This window comes from Pseudopipra pipra, chromosome 3 (assembly GCF_036250125.1).
Source record: "Pseudopipra pipra isolate bDixPip1 chromosome 3, bDixPip1.hap1, whole genome shotgun sequence".
Lineage (NCBI taxonomy): Eukaryota > Metazoa > Chordata > Aves > Passeriformes > Pipridae > Pseudopipra > Pseudopipra pipra.
In genome coordinates, this window is record NC_087551.1 from 85,524,960 (window position 1) to 85,542,930 (window position 17,971).

General features: G+C 39.5%; 1 protein-coding gene across 5 annotated transcripts in view; it reads left to right on the top strand.

The window, feature by feature from the left end:
• Positions 1–1,277: 1,277 nt before the first annotated feature.
• Positions 1,278–17,971, top strand: part of SLC17A5 (solute carrier family 17 member 5) — a 42,480-nt gene continuing 25,786 nt past the window's right edge. For 2 of the 5 annotated variants that reach the window (XM_064650127.1, XM_064650129.1), the window contains exons 1-9: positions 1,280–1,833; positions 4,896–5,092; positions 6,495–6,728; positions 7,232–7,319; positions 10,043–10,129; positions 11,336–11,454; positions 12,335–12,493; positions 14,906–15,038; positions 16,987–17,134. In XM_064650127.1, the coding sequence (XP_064506197.1) occupies positions 1,773–1,833; positions 4,896–5,092; positions 6,495–6,728; positions 7,232–7,319; positions 10,043–10,129; positions 11,336–11,454; positions 12,335–12,493; positions 14,906–15,038; positions 16,987–17,134 (1,226 nt within the window). In that variant the 5' untranslated portion in view covers positions 1,280–1,772. Of the gene's footprint in view, positions 1,834–2,033; positions 3,986–4,895; positions 5,093–6,494; positions 6,729–7,231; positions 7,320–10,042; positions 10,130–11,335; positions 11,455–12,334; positions 12,494–14,905; positions 15,039–16,986; positions 17,135–17,288; positions 17,442–17,971 lie in introns of those variants that run through there. The other 3 variants (XM_064650130.1, XM_064650126.1, XM_064650131.1) reach the window with 3 other exon arrangements.

The window sequence follows — 17,971 nt, forward strand, 5'->3', positions numbered from 1 at the left end:
TTGAGCAACCTGGTCTACTGGGAAGTGTCCCTGCCCATGGCAGAGGGGTTGGGACTCAAAGGTTTTTTAGGGTCCATTCCAACTCCTTAAAATATTATATGATTCTATGATTCTAAAGCCTCACTCCAGGAACTGGGCATCGCACATGCACACAGCGTAAAAAGCCCCTGTGCTGCAGATATTTCAATTATTGTTACATGAGCGTTTTGACAGTTACACAGACCCAGCACCCGCACCCCAAGCCTTCCTGTTTAATATCTTTATTGATGATTTAGATGAGGGGATTGAGTCCACCATTAGCAAATTTGCAGAAGATACCAAGCTGAGGGGGAGTGTCGATCAGCTGGAAGGCAGGAGGGCTCTGCAGAGAGACCTGAACAGACTGGAGAGTTGGGCTGATTCCAGTGGGATGAGGTTCAACAAGTCCTGAGTCCTGAGTCCTGCACTTTGGCCACAACAACCCCCTGCAGTGCTACAGACTGGGCACAGAGTGGCTGGAGAGCAGCCAGGCAGAAAGGGACCTGGGAGTTTGGATTTACAGGAAGCTGAACGTGAGCCAGCAGTGTGCCCAAGTGGCCAAGAAGGCCAATGGCATCCTGGCCTGGATCAGGAACAGTGTGGCCAACAGGACCAGGGAAGTGATTCTTTCCCTGTACTCAGCGCTGGTGAGGCCACACCTCGAGTGCTGTGTCCAGTTCTGGGCCCCTCAGTTCAGGAAGGATATTGAGGTGCTGAAGCAGGACCAGAGAAGAGCAACAAGGCTGGTGAAGGGACTCAAACACAAGTCCTATGAGGAGAGACTGAGGGAACTGGGGTTTTTAAGCCTGGAGGAGCCTCAGGGGAGACTTCATCACTCTCTACAACTCCCTGAAAGGAGGTTGTAGCCAGGTGGGGGTTGGTCTCTTCTCTCAGGCAACCAGCAGTAAGACAAGAGGGCATGGTCTTAAGCTCTGCCAGGGGAGGTTTAGGTTGGATATTAAGTAGAAATTCTTTACAGAGAGGGTAATCAGGCATTGGAATGGGCTGCTCAGGGAGGCGGTGAATTCTCCATCCCTGGAGGTTTTTAAGATGAGACTGGATGTGGCACTCAGTGCCATGGTCTACTAACCGCAGCGGTACTGGATCAAGGGTTGGACTTGATGATCTCGAAAGCCCTTTCCAATCCGCCTGATTCTATGATTCTACGATTCCCCGCCTCGCCCGCGGTGCCGCAGCGCAGCCGCACCCAGCAACCCCTCCCCTTCACCGAGGAACAGCTACGCGCGCTGCTCGTGTGCTGGGCGGCCCGGGGAAGGGAGGACGTGGTCCGCCTGATCAGATCTGCCCTAAATATGTAAAACTTCTCCCACAGCAGCGGGGACACCCCGCACAGCGACACCGTCCCTCGGCCGCTTGTCGGCGCGTCCCTGCGGCCCCTTCAGCCAGCGGGACAGGGGCGGGGGGGCAGGAGCGCCCGCCCTTACTAAAGATGGCCGCCGGGGACAGCCAGCCAGCAGCGCAGCGCTGCGGCTGAAGCCGTTTCCGCCCGGCAGTGCCCGTCACATGACCGCGGGGGGCTGTGGCCGCCGGTGCCCGGCGCCGCCGGGGCAGAGCGGTGTGGGCGAGGAGCGGAGCCGAGCCGAGCGGAGCCGAGCCGGGCCGGGCTGAGCCGAGCCCAGCCGAGCCCAGCCGAGCCGGGAGCGGAGCCGAGCCGGGCCGGGCTCCCGGCAGCAGCGGTGGCGCCGGGCGCCCTGGCCCTGGGCGCGCTGCGCGGTCCGAGTAGCAGCAGCGAGATGGAGCCCGAGGAGGGAGAGGACCGCACCCCGCTGCTGAAGGAGTCCCAGCCCGGCACGGGTGAGAGGAGTGGCAACTGCCCTTGTGTGAGAGCATCCCGTTGCCATGGAGCCGCGGGCCGAGAGCGCCGCCGTGGGCCCGGGGGTCGGGCCCAGGGGCGTCGGGTCAGACGCGACCCCGCGTCCTGACAGCGGTCGCCGCTCTGTCGGTGGCTGGGGAGAGGCTGTCACACACACCTGCCTTCGGGTTGGTGTCTTTGCAGTGGAGACAAGCGGGAAATTCCAGCCCAAATGCCCGTCTAACTGTTAAAGACTGCGAGGTCGTGGCAGAATTTCATTTTTTAAGGCAGGTTTTGAGTAAGATTAATTGCTTGTTATGAAACCATGGAGAAGAAGGAAGGTGGAAGGAGGCATGGATGTACTTGTAGGAGAGGAGGTTCTTTATGGAGTCAGGGCTTGACAACAGAACTTGTGTGTTTAGTGGTTGTCTGTGCTGATTTGTTTCCTGGAATGTATAAACAGTAAAAAGATTTTTAGCTTCTTCAGTATGCCGTGCAAAGATGCTCTAATCTACTTAAGCAAACGTATGACTGCGTCAAGGGAAGCTGTTAACAAAATGACTTTGTAAAAGTGACAGAAGTAGAGAAATTTGAGTTCAAGTCTTACTAAAGCAATATGTTCCTAAGTTTGCACAATGCATCAGGCTCCGGTTGGAGGTGGTTCACCTCACCCACAAGGAAAAATACAGCAGACCAGTAACTTCCTTTAACTGCTGTGCAAGTTGCAGCACAGACCTATTTTTTAACTGCAATTTAAGAATCTTGTTCAGTTATAGCTACATTATAGCTACAGTACTTTAAAGCATGCCCCTGAAGTCAGAATTAACTATAGATGTAGGACCAAAGACTGCTAGTCAAGGTAAGACCTTGAACGTGATGGTTACCTGCTTTAAACTTTAGGGGAGTTGCATGTCTGTGTCTCTTTGATTGTACCAATCTCCTGAAGAGGTGAGTGACTGAAATATATCTGGAATCTTCTTGAATCTTCTGTTCTATTAACCTGATCTAATATTCTCAGGTATTGCAAATGCGCTTAGTGGAATGACAGGGAAGCAGTAATTTAGTAGCTGTTTGTTTCAGGCTTTCATATCAACATGTTTGTTAGGTTTTCATAATAAACTATTTACAGTTGAAAAAAAAAATCTGACGTTACTGACCTTAAGTTCTTACACACCTGTTTTGTGGAGCTTACTGTCCAGACAATCCAGTGAGAATCTTACAGAGGAAGAGTAATGGATTTTCCAGTTAATCTGCATTTCCAAGGATGGTTTACATCATCACTGTGATATTTAGCCTTCTGTTATTATTGTCTAACCTCAGCAAGTACAAGAAGTGGAATGATTAAATAGCTTTACCTGTATTCATATTTGTTATTATAAATTACATTTTCTACTTAAGGCAAATTGCTTTTTAAACAGTAATAAAGGACAACAAAGCTGCTTGACTAGTTTTTGTGCAGTAAGCACTTCCTGTTCTTGGTGCCTATTGTTTTTAAAGTAAGCAATCAAATCTTGGCTGCTCTTCTTATTTAAAAATCCGTGTGCCTTTTTCAAATGCTGCTAGGCAAGATTGCAATACTGCAAGTCTGGAAGGGGTTTTGCATATTTATACAATAGCCTCGTTTATTACTCATTTACTAAATGAACATAGAAATACAACATCCCTGTGTCATTTTAACAACTTGTGTAGCCATAATGAACTTCACATAGAGTTCGTCAGGGTTAGAGACTTCAAAAATGGGAAAGTTCTACTAATTTCATGAATAACAGTCTTGCAGAAAGGCTCTGTTGGTGTCCCCACTGAAAAATAAAATTGCATGGCCTCATTCCTTTTTTCAGGGAAGTTACTGGGAAGGGAAAAGTATCACATTAACTTGACCACATGGCATGCTCTTTTTTTTTTCCTGTGGATTAGAGAATCCAGTCAAGTGACATGCTGTGGTATCAGATGAAGCTCCAATCAATCCTGTTGTTCATAGATGTACTTGTTCTATTCATCATTTGAATTCTGAATAGTCAGAGGAAGATGAGATCACTGTAGACTGATGTAATATCTGTAGGTGCTAATTCCCAGCCTTCCTGGAGCTTCAGATGTCTAGCACTGTAGTTTCCTCACAAGAGGGGAAACTCAACCCCCTAACTATTTGTAAATCCGGTAGGTTCTTCAAGTAGCTTCTCAACAGTTTGCCATTTCTGCTTAGTAGGTTTGAGGCATTCCCAGTTCATAAAGAGTAACTGCAGAGCTCTAAACTGTTATAGCTCAACTATGATCTTTGCCAAATGGTGCTGTGTACAAGGAAATCAATAACTGTGTTACAGTGCAAAGTCTGATATCTGTGTTTAAATAGCTGGCGGAGTCGACTTAATGTCACAACACAGATTTTATGCTGAATCTTAAGACTCATTTTCCTTTGTCATTGTTGTTTGGTGACTGCCAAGAGGGACAACTGAGAAACTGTTCTGTTTCACAGTGCTACCACAGTATTTGCCATTCCCCTTTCTGGTAGTTTGGTCTGTTTGGAACTGTCAGCAAATGCATATTCCCTTGTAAGCAAACTTATAGAAGGAAGACTTGTCCTAGAATACAACCTGGAATCACAATGACTGTTCTTTACGACTACTTTAAGAGTATCTGTTTTCTTGAGACATTTTGTGTGTATGACAGGCTTCCCACTAATTTGGGTTGGGGCTTTTTTTAAGTGTGAAGTTCTACTTTGAATAAGTATTACAGTATTTTGGAGAGGATGTTTGAAACTGTGTTTCAAAATCCATTTCCACAGACCGCACAGTAGACTTTCACTGCAGCCCGTGCTTTTGTGTAGGTAGCTGCCAGTTGTCTAAACCACGATTACATTTGTTTCACACATCAGTCCAAAAGTGGACTTTTTAAAATTTTTTTCCCAACCACACTCAGCCACTTCCCCTGTTGAATAAACCCCTTAAGAAAAATTAGCTTGTCTCCTTTCTCTGTTTTTTCCAAGACTGTTAGTAAAAACTGCTTATCAGTTGTTCTTATTTTGTTAGGTTCTGTTAAAACAAACATTTTTCATTTGCTCTCGTTTCAGTCCCTGCATGCTGCTCAGCTCGCTACAACCTAGCACTCCTGGCCTGTTTTGGGTTCTTCCTCCTGTATGCATTACGTGTGAACCTAAGTGTTGCTCTGGTGGATATGGTAGAACCTAACACAAGCTTAGCAAAGAATGCGACTTCCAATGTGTGTCCAGAGCATTCTTCCACCATAAATGTTCCTCGCAACACAACGGTGAGGTCTCAAACATACTGTACTCTAATGCAGCTTGTAAAAGTGGTTTTGGTGGAAGTCTGTGATAGATAGAATCATACTTAGGTGGCAAGAGAACAGGCTGCTTTTTACTGGATGGCCTTTCCAGTGGTTCTTTTAAAGCTATTCTGAAAATACTATCTTTAAATGACTAGCTAATTGAGGAGCGCTCAGGGTCAGGATTTTTACGTACCTCCTTCCTGTGCTATTCCTTAAAAATTGGCTAATCTGTCCCTGTAGATCTGTTGTGACTCACTGTTTTATATGCCAGTGATTAACTGTTACTGTTATATCTGCATCAGAGCTCATATCAATGTCCACATTTGCCTGTTCTTCATACAGTCGTAATGGCATGAAATTTCATTACAAATTAACATGTAATATTTTTTGTTTCACTTCTTTGATCTCTTTCCCAGATTGTGTTTTTTGTCTTTATGTCATTTATCTCTGACTTTCCTTCCAGTAATTCTTAAAATCACATTTCTTAACCAAATTGTTGGATATAAAAAAAAAGCTTTTAAAAAAACCCTCAACTTTGTGAATTTGGGCTTGTAGAGATCTCATAGCTGAAGTTACTACTGGGCACTCTTACTGTCTTCCTACTTTCATTTTTTTTTGCTTGTTTAGAGGTCATTTATTATTTATCACAAATTATAACAGTGAACTTTATGGGAAGATTCTGTCTCATTGCCTCTGTGAAATCTATGCTGCTCATTTAGATGCTTAAAATTTTTTCTTTTGGAAGTGATCCCAAACTTCAGAATCACTTTACTGGGCAGCAGTCCATATCTTCTTGCTGACTTCCTTTATAGCTGCAGACTCCTTGTTTTGATCCTCTTCATTTTTATTACTTTGTCTACTAAACTCATCTTCCCTCTGTTGTGCTTATCTCATTATTCCACCTACCCTTGTGAAGCCTGTCCTTGACTGCTCTCTTTTTTTATATTAAATTTAAGCACCTTCATCTCCTTGTTTGTTTTTTTTGTCCATAAATTTTCTGCGGGTAAAGCCGTTTTCTAGATCGTGACAGAATGTCCCCACTGCGATACAGAAGTGGGACTTGCACTCAGGCAGACTGCGTAGTCTGTACCTATCACCTATCCCAAGCTGCTTAGAACTCAGAAATTACATTTCATGTTGTGATGATTCTCATGCTTGGTCCAGATATGTCTGTACAGACTGTAAACTACCTGAATTAGCTTTTAACGCGACTTTGATTGCAGTATATATGTGTGTAGAGGAAGGAGACCCTAGGGAATAGGCCACAAAAAAATTGAAACTCAGTTATAAAGGACTAAATGATGGATCAATGTTATATAAAATATGGTCAGAAAAACTGCTATTTTGAACTTACTGCATTTTGTTGGTTTTTGTCTCTTTGTAGGGGGAAAAGTATTCTTGGGATGCTGATACTCAGGGATGGATCCTTGGTTCTTTTTTCTATGGTTATATCATTACTCAGATTCCAGGAGGATATCTTGCAAGCAGAATTGGAGGGAAGCTTTTGCTGGGGTTTGGCATCTTTGGTACCTCTGTATTCACATTGCTTACTCCATTAGCTGCAAACTTGGGAGTTGGCTACCTCATAGCTGTCAGAGCCTTGGAAGGACTGGGAGAGGTAATACTTTTTCTCTGCGTAACTTGAAAATGTGTCTGAATAATTTATTAATGACTTTTAGTGACTAGACCCTGTGGGTGTTGGTATGATGGAGTAGTATGTGGATTGTTTAATTTTGAGTGGCTTAGTTTTGGGGTTTTTTGAATAATTAAAAAATTTGCAGTATATTTTAGCCTAAGCTTTTCAAATAAGAAAAAGTTTTGTCTGTAAGGACACTTGGGTCAAAACTAGAGTTATCCCTTCCCATTTTCCTGAAACCAGGACCTCGCAACATTATTGTTTGTATTGTTGATGCTTTTCCATTATATACGGAATCAAAACCAGGAGAAATTAATTCTATCTTCTTATTTTCATGCCTTGCACACTTTTTATAAGTAGTTTCTTAATAAATATCAAACTTAATGGATTGTATTGCTGCTTTTTAATGAAATAAGCTTTGAACCATGTGAAGTTGAAGGGAGTTCTAAAATCCTTGCATTTCAACAGACTGAAATGTTTTCTAGGGTGTTACCTTCCCAGCTATGCATTCAATGTGGTCTTCTTGGGCTCCTCCACTGGAACGCAGCAAGCTCCTTAGTATTTCATATGCAGGTGAGAAATTCCCACGCTGATAATGGGATTATACATTTTTATTGCAGTAAGGGGGAGGATTGACTTAAATCAAAGGGATTTATATTGTAAATTTTAATCAGCATTTAATCCAGAAAGCATAACGTTAAATTAAGTCTTGCTTTGCATTGGTTATCTTCATTTACTCATGGCTTTTACAACTGTGAGAAAAGGTATTGATCTGCAACTAAATATAAACTTCAGCCTAACTTTGGTTTAAAGTGATGCAAAGAGTTACTGGGAAGCTGATTAATAGAAGATACTGTAAAGAAAAGAGATTTAATATTAGGAACAAAAAAGCAGGGCCAGTCACACGATAGAGGTGTTTGGTTGGTTGTTTTTTGGATTTTTTTTTAAAGTGTTTTTGGAGGAATGTAGGGAAGAAAATGTCCAAGGTCCCAGGTATTGCTGGAAGAGCTCCTTGTTAAAGTCCAATACTCCCAGACCAGATTCTCTTAGATATTCTATGCCTGGAAGATGTAATGTTTGATATCGCATTTACTTGTTTGAAGATATTTGATGTTATACAGGATTTTTGATTTAGCAGAGTGATACAGAATATAGTGAAAGTACAGTACAAATGTAAGTTAACACTTAGCAAAATATATCAATTGCAATATTTGTTTGAGTTGAAGGCAGCTTTCGAGTCTATTTTCTCTCAGAAATGCTTTTCTTAGTTGTTTAGCTTTTATAGTTTGTGTTGGGCTGACCCACATATTCATTTCCCTCTGTTGGTCTGGCTAACTCAGGGAGACAGTCACACTTTTAAGGAATGAGGTGTGACTCATTTATCCCATCAGATCCACTCAACTGACATAGCTGCTTATCTAAAACAAAGGCCACACTGGTGCCCTTTATGTTGAGATAAAATCAACCTCTTTACAAGAGAGGTATGGTTGGTCACACCCTGTGCTATTCCCCCAGCTTAATGGTCACATTGCTCTTGCCCATCTCCACTGAGCCTTTTTGCATTTTAGGGATTTAGTGGTCAGTCACATTGCTCAACGCTGTATTTGTGGAGCAGGTGAAACACATAGGTTTTTTAATGTGCTAGTCAAAAGTGATATTATTTCTTTGCAGATGACAATTTTTGCATTCACTTAATGAAGTAATGGTTTTCTTTGCTCACTCTTGTTAGTATTACTTGTTACAATAAATTACTTTTCAACCTCGGGTTCATCAAGAAGACAGGGCTATACCATGTAAATTTCATCTACAGTTTTTTAAGCAGCTAAGCCAGTCTAGTGACTCACTTGTGACAAGAGGAATGAAGCCTCAATCTTGTCTTCCTCACATTTCCTCACTTCCCTCCTAGCCAAGGGTCTAGTTCCTTCCTTTTTGCTATTTCAGGCACTCATGAGACCCTTCAACGAGATACTTTAACACCACCCCCCCAGTGCAGCAGAAAACTTTTATTTCCTCTCTTTTTTTTTTTTTAATTTCTGTATCTGTTTTCTGCCTTAGTACTTTATTAAATCTGCTTCAAAAGAAGTGAGATCCAGCACACAAGTTAAGCAGAGGGCACAGAGTTGGGATTGACTTCTATCACATTTAGCAGTTGGGAGTTTTTAAACTGTCCTTTAGTATTTTGTGAAACTCTATGCTAATGTACTAGTGAGAAGAGTCTGTGGCCCTGAACAGCCAACTGTTAGCAGACATGGGTGGATAAGGCATCTTGTGTAAACTTGACAGACTGTTTTCTTTCTGCCCTGTTGGCAGTCACGTGATCTGTGGTTAATTTAATCGTAATCTCTCATATTCTGAGAAAACATGGTTGAAGTTATGTGTAGTTATTTTGATTTATATTTTGAATGATGTATGTGATTTTGTTGTTTGTGGTTGAAACTTTCTGCCTCAAATAAAAATTACTGTTTCCATGAAGATAGAATCTAGGTAGCCAGGCTATAGAAATAACCTAATGTTTTCTGATTTGAGATTAGGTTTGGAGAATTGATCATACGACTAACATTAAGAGACAAGATACCGTTTGTCACTAGTAGAGCGTCTAAGTATGTAAATAATGAGTTGGATTTCTGGTTTAGATTTGGGAGAGGGAAACACCTACCATCCTTTGCAAAATGTATGTTGCATTATAAGCACAGGAATACCTCTTTCTGGCTTTTGGCTTGTTTCTGAACTGTAATCTGTTCCTCTTTCCCTTCTTCCTTTCCTGATCTTACACCCTGTGGATTTAGGGATCATGGAATTTGAACCTGCTGGTTATATATGGATGCCTTCTGGCTCTTGTTTCTAGCATTCCTGTTTTTTGTGGAGCTAGTAGGAGATACAAGAAATGTAAATTGATTATATTAAGTCAAAATATTATACCCCCAAGTTCTTAATTATTCTGTGATCAGCTCTCTCTTGTTTAGCAGCAATACCAGTTGACTAATTTGCATTGGTTTGGATGTATTAAAGCCATCACTTTATTGGAGACAAGTGTACCAAGAATGCTTATCTATTATTGGTCTTTCCCTCTAATTTTGGCTGCTTAGGGCTTTGTGGCTCTTGTTTGCTTGGAGCTGCCAAAGCAGCTTATTGTGCCTATGTTTCTTTAAATCAAAGTGTAACCCTCTAGTGGTAGTGACAATTCTTTATGCATGATTTATTACAGAAAAATAAAATACTTATAAAGTGCCACTTGTACTTAAGGGGCCCATAGGGGATCTAACTATTTTCCACTTTGTTTTGCTTTCTTCCGGTAGGTGCACAGCTGGGAACTGTTGTCTCTCTGCCACTATCTGGTTTAATTTGCTATTATATGAACTGGGTTTATGTGTTCTACATATTTGGTGAGTTTGTGTTTTGATTTTTCTTAATTATCAAATATACGATGCATATTCTTTTTGAAAAACATTGTATATTGTTAAACTTATTTTAAGTTTTAGAAGCTTGTTTAGCATGTTGGGTTGCTATTTTATTCCCTCTGGGCAATTAGAGATATTTAAAGCTAAGTAGATTCCAGTAAGTGGCTATATAAGCCTTGGTTCCAATGAGCAAAGCTGTCTATTGTACCAACAAAAGTTGGTACAAGTCAAATGCTCTTAACTCTCCCATCCCTTGGAAACAACAGGCTGAAATTTCTTATCTGAAGTGTGAAATTGAATTAATAGCTTTAATCCCAGGAATAAACTTCTCTGAATGAAAGAACGTGTGAAAAGTTACTGCTACTTAAAATGGAAACTGGGGAAAATCTCTCTCAAGCTGTCACAGGAGCCCTGAAGGAATGCCCAAAATGCAAGGCATAGCACGTTTGCTGTGACTCATGTTCTACGAGAAGCTCAAACAGAAAATAGTTTTTAACAGCATGTTATAGAACGAACTGATGCTTTTTACAAGTCTATTTATATGTCTGAGCCATGTCATATTCTGCATGGGAAAGGAAGAATTGGAATAAAAGACAATAATTTTATAAATTAAAACTATTCAAATCAAAAAATTGAACAAAATTAAATAAGTTAAAATGTTACAGTTACAGAAAAGTGCAGTTAATTTGGACTGACTATTGAAAAGTTATCTTTTTAAAATGACAATTCTGGGATTGGCTTAAGGAAGAAAAGGATGATTGGTACATCAGTTAAACTGTATGTAGTGGTATTCTGTGTATGTGCTCAAAGTATATGAATTTTTATTTCCTTTGGGTGAGCCATATCCTTTGTGTTCCATGTGACTGATAAAAATACAATTATGTATGTGTATGCAACTTTCTTGCTGTATGAAGCACTTCAAGTAGGGGGGAAAAAAAGAAAAAAAAAAACAGAAGAAAAAAATTCTGCTTAGTCATTTTCATTGTGTATTATCTCTATATGTGGATTGTTAAGCCACTTTGGGGAACTAGTGTTTCTAGGTAGATACAAAAATAATATTCATTAAAATTATATTGGAGTATTGAGAAAACACTGACTAAATCATCTTGAGAGTTGGTGATATCCATTCTCTCGTTCTAATTGCTTATTTTTTTTATTTCTATCTCTTCACCCATCTTTTCCCAACAATAGGTGCCCTTGGCGTATTATGGTGGTTCTTCTGGATGTGTTTGGTTAGTGATACACCAGAAACTCACAGGAGCATTTTGCATGCTGAAAGAGAATATATACTGTCTTCTCTAAAAGATCAGGTACAGCATTTCAGTATAGACTTACTTACTTAAGTCAGAACATAAACCACAAATATTGTCATTAGCATCATGCTCTATTTATGTTTAGAATAACATTCTTAACCTGAGATGGAAGCAGAATTTTTCAAACAAAAAATATAAAAAAACCAGCACAATTGTATAACTGAGAAACAATCAATAACCAAACAAAGCATTTGCAATAATGTCTTGTGTTACAGACATTGTTGTGGTGCTTTATTTAAAAAGCTTTTTATTTAAAAAAAGCTCAGATCTATCACTTCATACTACATCCAAACCTGTATGATGCCTTTAACATTTGCAATACAATATTTTGCAACTTTTTTTTTTAAATGTGTCATCTCAAGTAAGAAAGAAATTACTGTTTGCAGAAAAAATGCTAATGAGCCAGTTCCTAAAGTGTACATAAGAGTTTATTCCTTTGACTGGGGACATATATTTACAGACAGTGAAGCTGGCTGAGAGATCAAAATTAATATTTAGGATTGAGTAAGAAAGATTCAGCTAAGTAAACACCTGAGGGGTGACTAAATATTTAATGATTTACAGTAAAAGCAGCAGGCATCAAATTTCAACAGGGGAAGGTGTGCTTCTAGAAATTCTGATTATGAAATGTAATAGTAATTGGTTTACTTTGCAGTAGTAAATATCAGAGCAGTAGCATACATTAGTATACCTTCACTGGGAACTGAACACAGTAATTAATTCATTGCTAATAACTTACATCAACTGAGACTCATTTCGTGCCTCTCAGAATGGGTTATCAGCATAGATTTGGGTAGCATCAAAACACTGTATTTAGTAAATGTTCATATCGGTATCATGATTGCTTTTTCTCTTCTCTTTGTCTCCTGCTTGCTAGCTTTCTACACAGAAATCTGTTCCCTGGAGACCTATGCTGAAGTCCCTTCCACTCTGGGCTATCGTTGTGGCACACTTCTCTTATAACTGGACTTTCTATACACTTCTTACACTCTTGCCCACATACATGAAGGAGATCCTGCGATTTGATGCACAGGAGGTGAGATAAATATGAATATAATCACTTTCTTCTGAATTAAAGAAACTAAACAGCAGAGATCTTTCTGTTGTTTAGAATAGAGGAACCCATTTAAGAACCTTGAAATGTAAATGTATAGCTGGGAAGTTATAACCCCACACAATTAAGCAGATACATCAAAAATGTTGCCTGCCTTATGATGTCCACTTTTTTGACTTATTTGACATTTAGCTTAGTCCTAGCTTTTGAGCTAATTTTTCTGGTTGAAGACACATGTTACAGGTCTTTAACTGTTCTGTTTTGAAACAGTAACTGTAAAAATATTTTTCCCTGTTACATGATTTCTTTGATTGCTTCAGATTTTATACCCTTCTCTGAAATACTATGTACTCCTTTGCTCACTCATAAAGGAAAGCATTTCCAGTTAAAAAAGAAAAGTCAAACAAAGGAAACCGTTGGACAAGTGGCATTTTTGAAAGTAGTTTAAGAAGGGAGGGTAAGGGGGAAGAGAAAGGGACAGGGGAAGCTTCATTCTGATTTGGATCACTTTCTAAATTGTCACTTTCTTTCCTCAATGAGCAGCAGAGGTAAAATGTCTTTTCTTACTGAGGTAAAAAGGACAAAACAAAACAACAAAACAACTTAAGGTCCAGATATAGTGCTTTTCAAGGAAATTTTTAAAAGTTAAATTCTTTACCAGGGAAAAATTATGGGGTGGGGGAGGTAGAACATTATTGTTTATAGCAGTTACTCGACTGTACTGGTTTGTCTTTATTGGGACAATTTGGGTGATGTTTACCTGGAGAAACTGCTATAGCTCAAGTAAAAAGGTGCTCAGAAATTTCAGGAAGTTTCACATAGTCTTTTCATGGTTTAACGTGTGAGACTGGTTTAGAGCAAACAGAAAATGCATGCCATGCAAGAAAGAGATGATGCTAGCAATCTTGAGAGGAGAAGATGGGGAATCTTGGCATTAGAAAAGAAGGTTGCAGTAGGGAAAGCTGCAAAAATGGCTGGAAAAAACAAAGTGAAGTTGCTGGTTGCGTTCCTTATTATGCCTCTTCAGGGAACACCTGTAAAAGTCATTTGCTACCACAGCTCTCGGTTACATATGTTTTGTAAAATGTAGTTGCATTAAATGGTAATAGGTTCTGCTGTGGTTTTCTATGTCTCTGAGTTACGTTTCTTCTTTTAGGAGTGATTTAGAGTACTGGCTGTTGTGAACATTAAAAATAAAAAAGCTCGCATAACATACTTGGACTAACTTTTTTGCCACACATTTAGATGGAAAATACATTTAAAATATTATACAGTTGCTACTCTATGGTCCATCAGTTTCCTTACTAAAATAAAGGAATTGGTTAAAAATAATGCTGTGTCTTTGAATAGTGCTTCAAAAAAGTAGTTTTTTAATTTCTGAGATTATCTTCTCTTTTGCAAAATTTTATTTACTGTTTTTGAAAGCTGAGCATTGAAACCCAACTGGCAGCATGTGTGAATGCTGATAAAGTGGGCTTCAGCTGGGGATGTGTTTCTGGTCTCATTTCAAATTAAAATTCCTAGGGTATCTTTCATTTCTTGACAAATATACATCTCATCCTAGTTTACAAAGGTTATGGTATTTCTATTCAAATACTTCTTTTTAATCACAGATTAGGTCAAATTATAGCTCTGTTGTCAGTAATTATCCGTAATTGTATGGAAAGGCTGTAAGCATATGCAGCTTAGTAGTATCTTCTGTTTCCCTTCATCAGAAAAACATCCAGAATCAGGCAGAAGTCTCTAAACAGTACTTGTTTAAAGTAATGGGAATTAACTGGTGACTTCAATGTAAGTAATGTCAGGTCATGAATAATAGCTCTGCTTTGGGGTCATGGGATGTCCAGCCTAGATCTGATTGAAAGTGCCAGTTCTGTATCTTGTCTCTGCTTACAGCCAGCATCAGATGTTTCAGCAGATAGATATGGAATAATGTAATGTGGAAGACTTACAGTAGTACAAAACCCAGAGATTCTGTAAAGTTTTCAAAATTCTGAATAATATTTCCAGCTTCCACTTACTTTAGTAACTCGCTTGATATTGGTGTTTCTGGAAACTTTCATGATCATGTTAATGTCCACAGGATACCTTCAGTTGCAATTTTCTTTTTCCTGAACCCTATTGCTGATTTAAACCTTTGAGGTTTTTGTCTGTCTGCATTGGTAGTTGTGGATTACATCATGCAATGGAGAGTTCAAACATTGGTAACTTTAATGTGCTTTGCTTTTTGTTTCCATAGGTTTCTCTCTTCTGTGATACCAACAACAATTATTTGGATGGGTGGTTTTGACATCTCTGGTTCAGTCTCAGTTAATGTTGTACCACAAGGGATTTTTCAGCATATTGATTTGTCATTTCTGTGTTTAAACAGTCTTTTTTTAATCTCCTTAACAGAATGGATTTTTGTCTGCCCTACCTTATTTTGGCTGCTGGTTGTGTATAATTCTGTCTGGGCAAATTGCTGACTATTTACGGGAAAAACAGAACTTCTCCACTGTTTGTGTTCGCAAATGTTTTACCCTAATAGGTAGGTGCAACTGTCATCACTTGGAACATATAATAAGAATAACAATCTAGGGAAAATACAGGGCTTGGGAGAGTAGTCTGACATTCTGCTGTGAGATGAGGCAGCATTGTGCATGGCTTGAGAGAGGCAGCTTTATTTGTACATTAATGTGTCAAGAGCAAATCCTGTCTTTTTCCATGAAATGTAGGTCTCTTGGATAAGAGAATGATAAGAGATTGCCAAAAGCTTTGTTTAGGTCAAGATACATCATTACTCCAAGCAAACCAATTAAATAAATGGTGAGGTAAAATCACCATAAAAGGGGAGATAATTGCTTGACAGAATCAAACCTTGTTATCAAATAAGGTTTATCAGACTAACCCAGGATATTGTTCTGCATGAGCCCATTCCCAACTCTGTGCTGTTCAGTGTTTTGTATATCTGAGACTGAAGTAACTGAATAGGAGTACACTTGCAAAATTTACAGTTGCTACCAGGGTAAGAAGACCAAATAGAATCCAAAATGGTCTTGGCTAATTTGAAGGAGAAATGATCTGAAATCACCAACAGATCTGCAAGGTCGGGTTTTTAATGAACGCAGGTAAATGGCTGTATTTAGGAAAGAGAAGTTGATTGCTGAATAAAAGAGAGGGCAGGAGAAAGAAATTTTTTTTAAAAAAAGAGAGATTAGGCACAGGATCCACTCAGGTTGCAACCTGTTTGATGTATGGCCATCCTTGCTGCTTCTCAATTCAGCTGATTCAATTGCTTTCTTTAAAGCAGCTCTTACAGTAAACTCTCAGGCATTTTGTTTATTTGTTTGTTTTAAGCCTACACCATTTGGTTGATTCAGTTTACTACAGGGCCTCACACCCATGTATGTATAACTCAAGAGGAAACATGTTGTTGTGTTAGGAAAAGCAGGACTTAGGTTGTCTTCATCAACAAAAGCACGTCCTTGGAGCTGTTTACAGAGGTCACAATGGGGGCATGTAAATGGGCTCTGGTACTGGGAAGTGGCTACCAAAGTTGCTGCAGAGAGAAAGCAACATGTGTTAGCTCATGGTGGCTGAGAAACTATTTCCAATATCCAAGGTAGTATCTCTCAAGCTAGCCTGGAGTCTCTACATTGTGCAGAAGGCTCTGGCGTAGATATACCAGGTGTTCAGATTTTGTAAACATGAAATAAAGCTAATTATAGAATGTGCCTGCAGGAGAAATATGTGCATATATACATATATGTATTTGTATGAACTCTTCCAGCTCAACTTTAGTATGAACTGAAGAAGTCAGTATTTGTTCCTGAAACTTGGAGAGTTAAATGCGGGTATTTTCTTCACTGTGCACTGTTAACCTACCAGTGTCAGTGTAGCTTCAATTTATTTATAACAATAAATAAAACTAATTTGTGAAGTAATTTTCAGTATCTGTTGATTTTTTTAAAATTTTTTTATGTAGTTAAAGTTTGTTCTTTCCAGCTAGAGTGGAATTTTTCTTATCTGTCTGCTGTTTCCTGAGACAGCAATAGGTTTGCAACCCATCTGCTCTTCCTTTTTATAAGGACATGTAGTGATAGGACAAGGGGGAATGGCTTTAAACTGAAAGAGAGTAGATTTGGATTAGATATTAGGAAGAAATTCTTTACTGTGAGAATAATGAGGCGCTGAAACAGGTTGCCCAGAGAAGTTGTGGCTGCCCCATCCTGGAAGTGTTCAAGGCCAGGCTGGATGGGGCTTTGAGCAACCAGTCTAGTGGAAGGTGTCCCTGCCCATGGCTGGGGGGTTGGAACTTGATGGTCTTTAAGGTTCCTTCCAACCCAAACCATTTATGATCCTTTACTGTCCCATTGTAACATGTGTGGTGCAGAGCCGTGTTCTGTACGCCAGGGGGCAGTGGAAGTTGTATGGAAAATGTACGCACGTGTCTCTTGTGGTAAAAGTCCATTGATTGGAAGGTTTCTGTCTTACAGGAATGATTGGACCTGCGTTGTTCTTAGTAGCAGCTGGATTCATAGGCTGCAACTATGCACTGGCTGTTGCGTTTGTGACGATATCAACAACACTAGGAGGATTTTGTACATCTGGCTACAGCATCAACCACCTGGACATAGCACCTTCGTAAGTATTGCTGAAGCTCGTGAGTATTGCTGAAGCTATTGGTAGTGCATGTGAAACATTTATGACCCTCCCTTTTTTTTCTCTTTTTTTTTTTTTTTTTTAATGCATTGCTGGGGTGCCTTGGAAATGTAGCTATGGACCATGTGCTATACAGACCTGCAGTGTCAACACTGACAATTACTTGGGTTTACAGTATTAAGCACTGTATTTGCAAAAAGTGCAACTTTGGCAGAGGATATAATATAAACAACAGTTTAGAATCATTCCAGTTTTTATCCTGCAGTAATAAATGATATAATTCCTGGAATTATACTTGCTAGATTTTTTTCCTATTTGATTCATGATCTTAATATGCACAGTGTTTTTTGAACGGCAGAATACAGTTAAGTGTTTTGTTCCTTTAAACTTTTCCATCAGAGCTATCAATCTTTAGCATGAACATTACCATATTTAAGCGCTGTGATACAGGTATATTATTTGCATTTGGAAAACATTCTATACAATGGAATCAAATCTTGTTATTAGTAAGTGACCTGTCGTCAGTAGGTGACAAATCAGGTACATGCAATTGCTCTGAAATGACTAATTTTTAAGAATGGAAAGTTAAGACTTCGGGCTGTAATATCTCCATTGTGTTACAAAGTCAGAATCTGACAGATCCATCTGTTTCCCAAAGACTATGGATGCATGTATATTCTTTTGAAAGTGCACATAAGTATTCTTTTCACTGGCAAAAGTCAAGTATTTTGCTTTGTCTTTCATTTACCTATTTGTGGTAGCACTTAAATATGAACAGGGTCAAATGACTTACTGTCCAAAGAAGACTGTGTTTCTGTA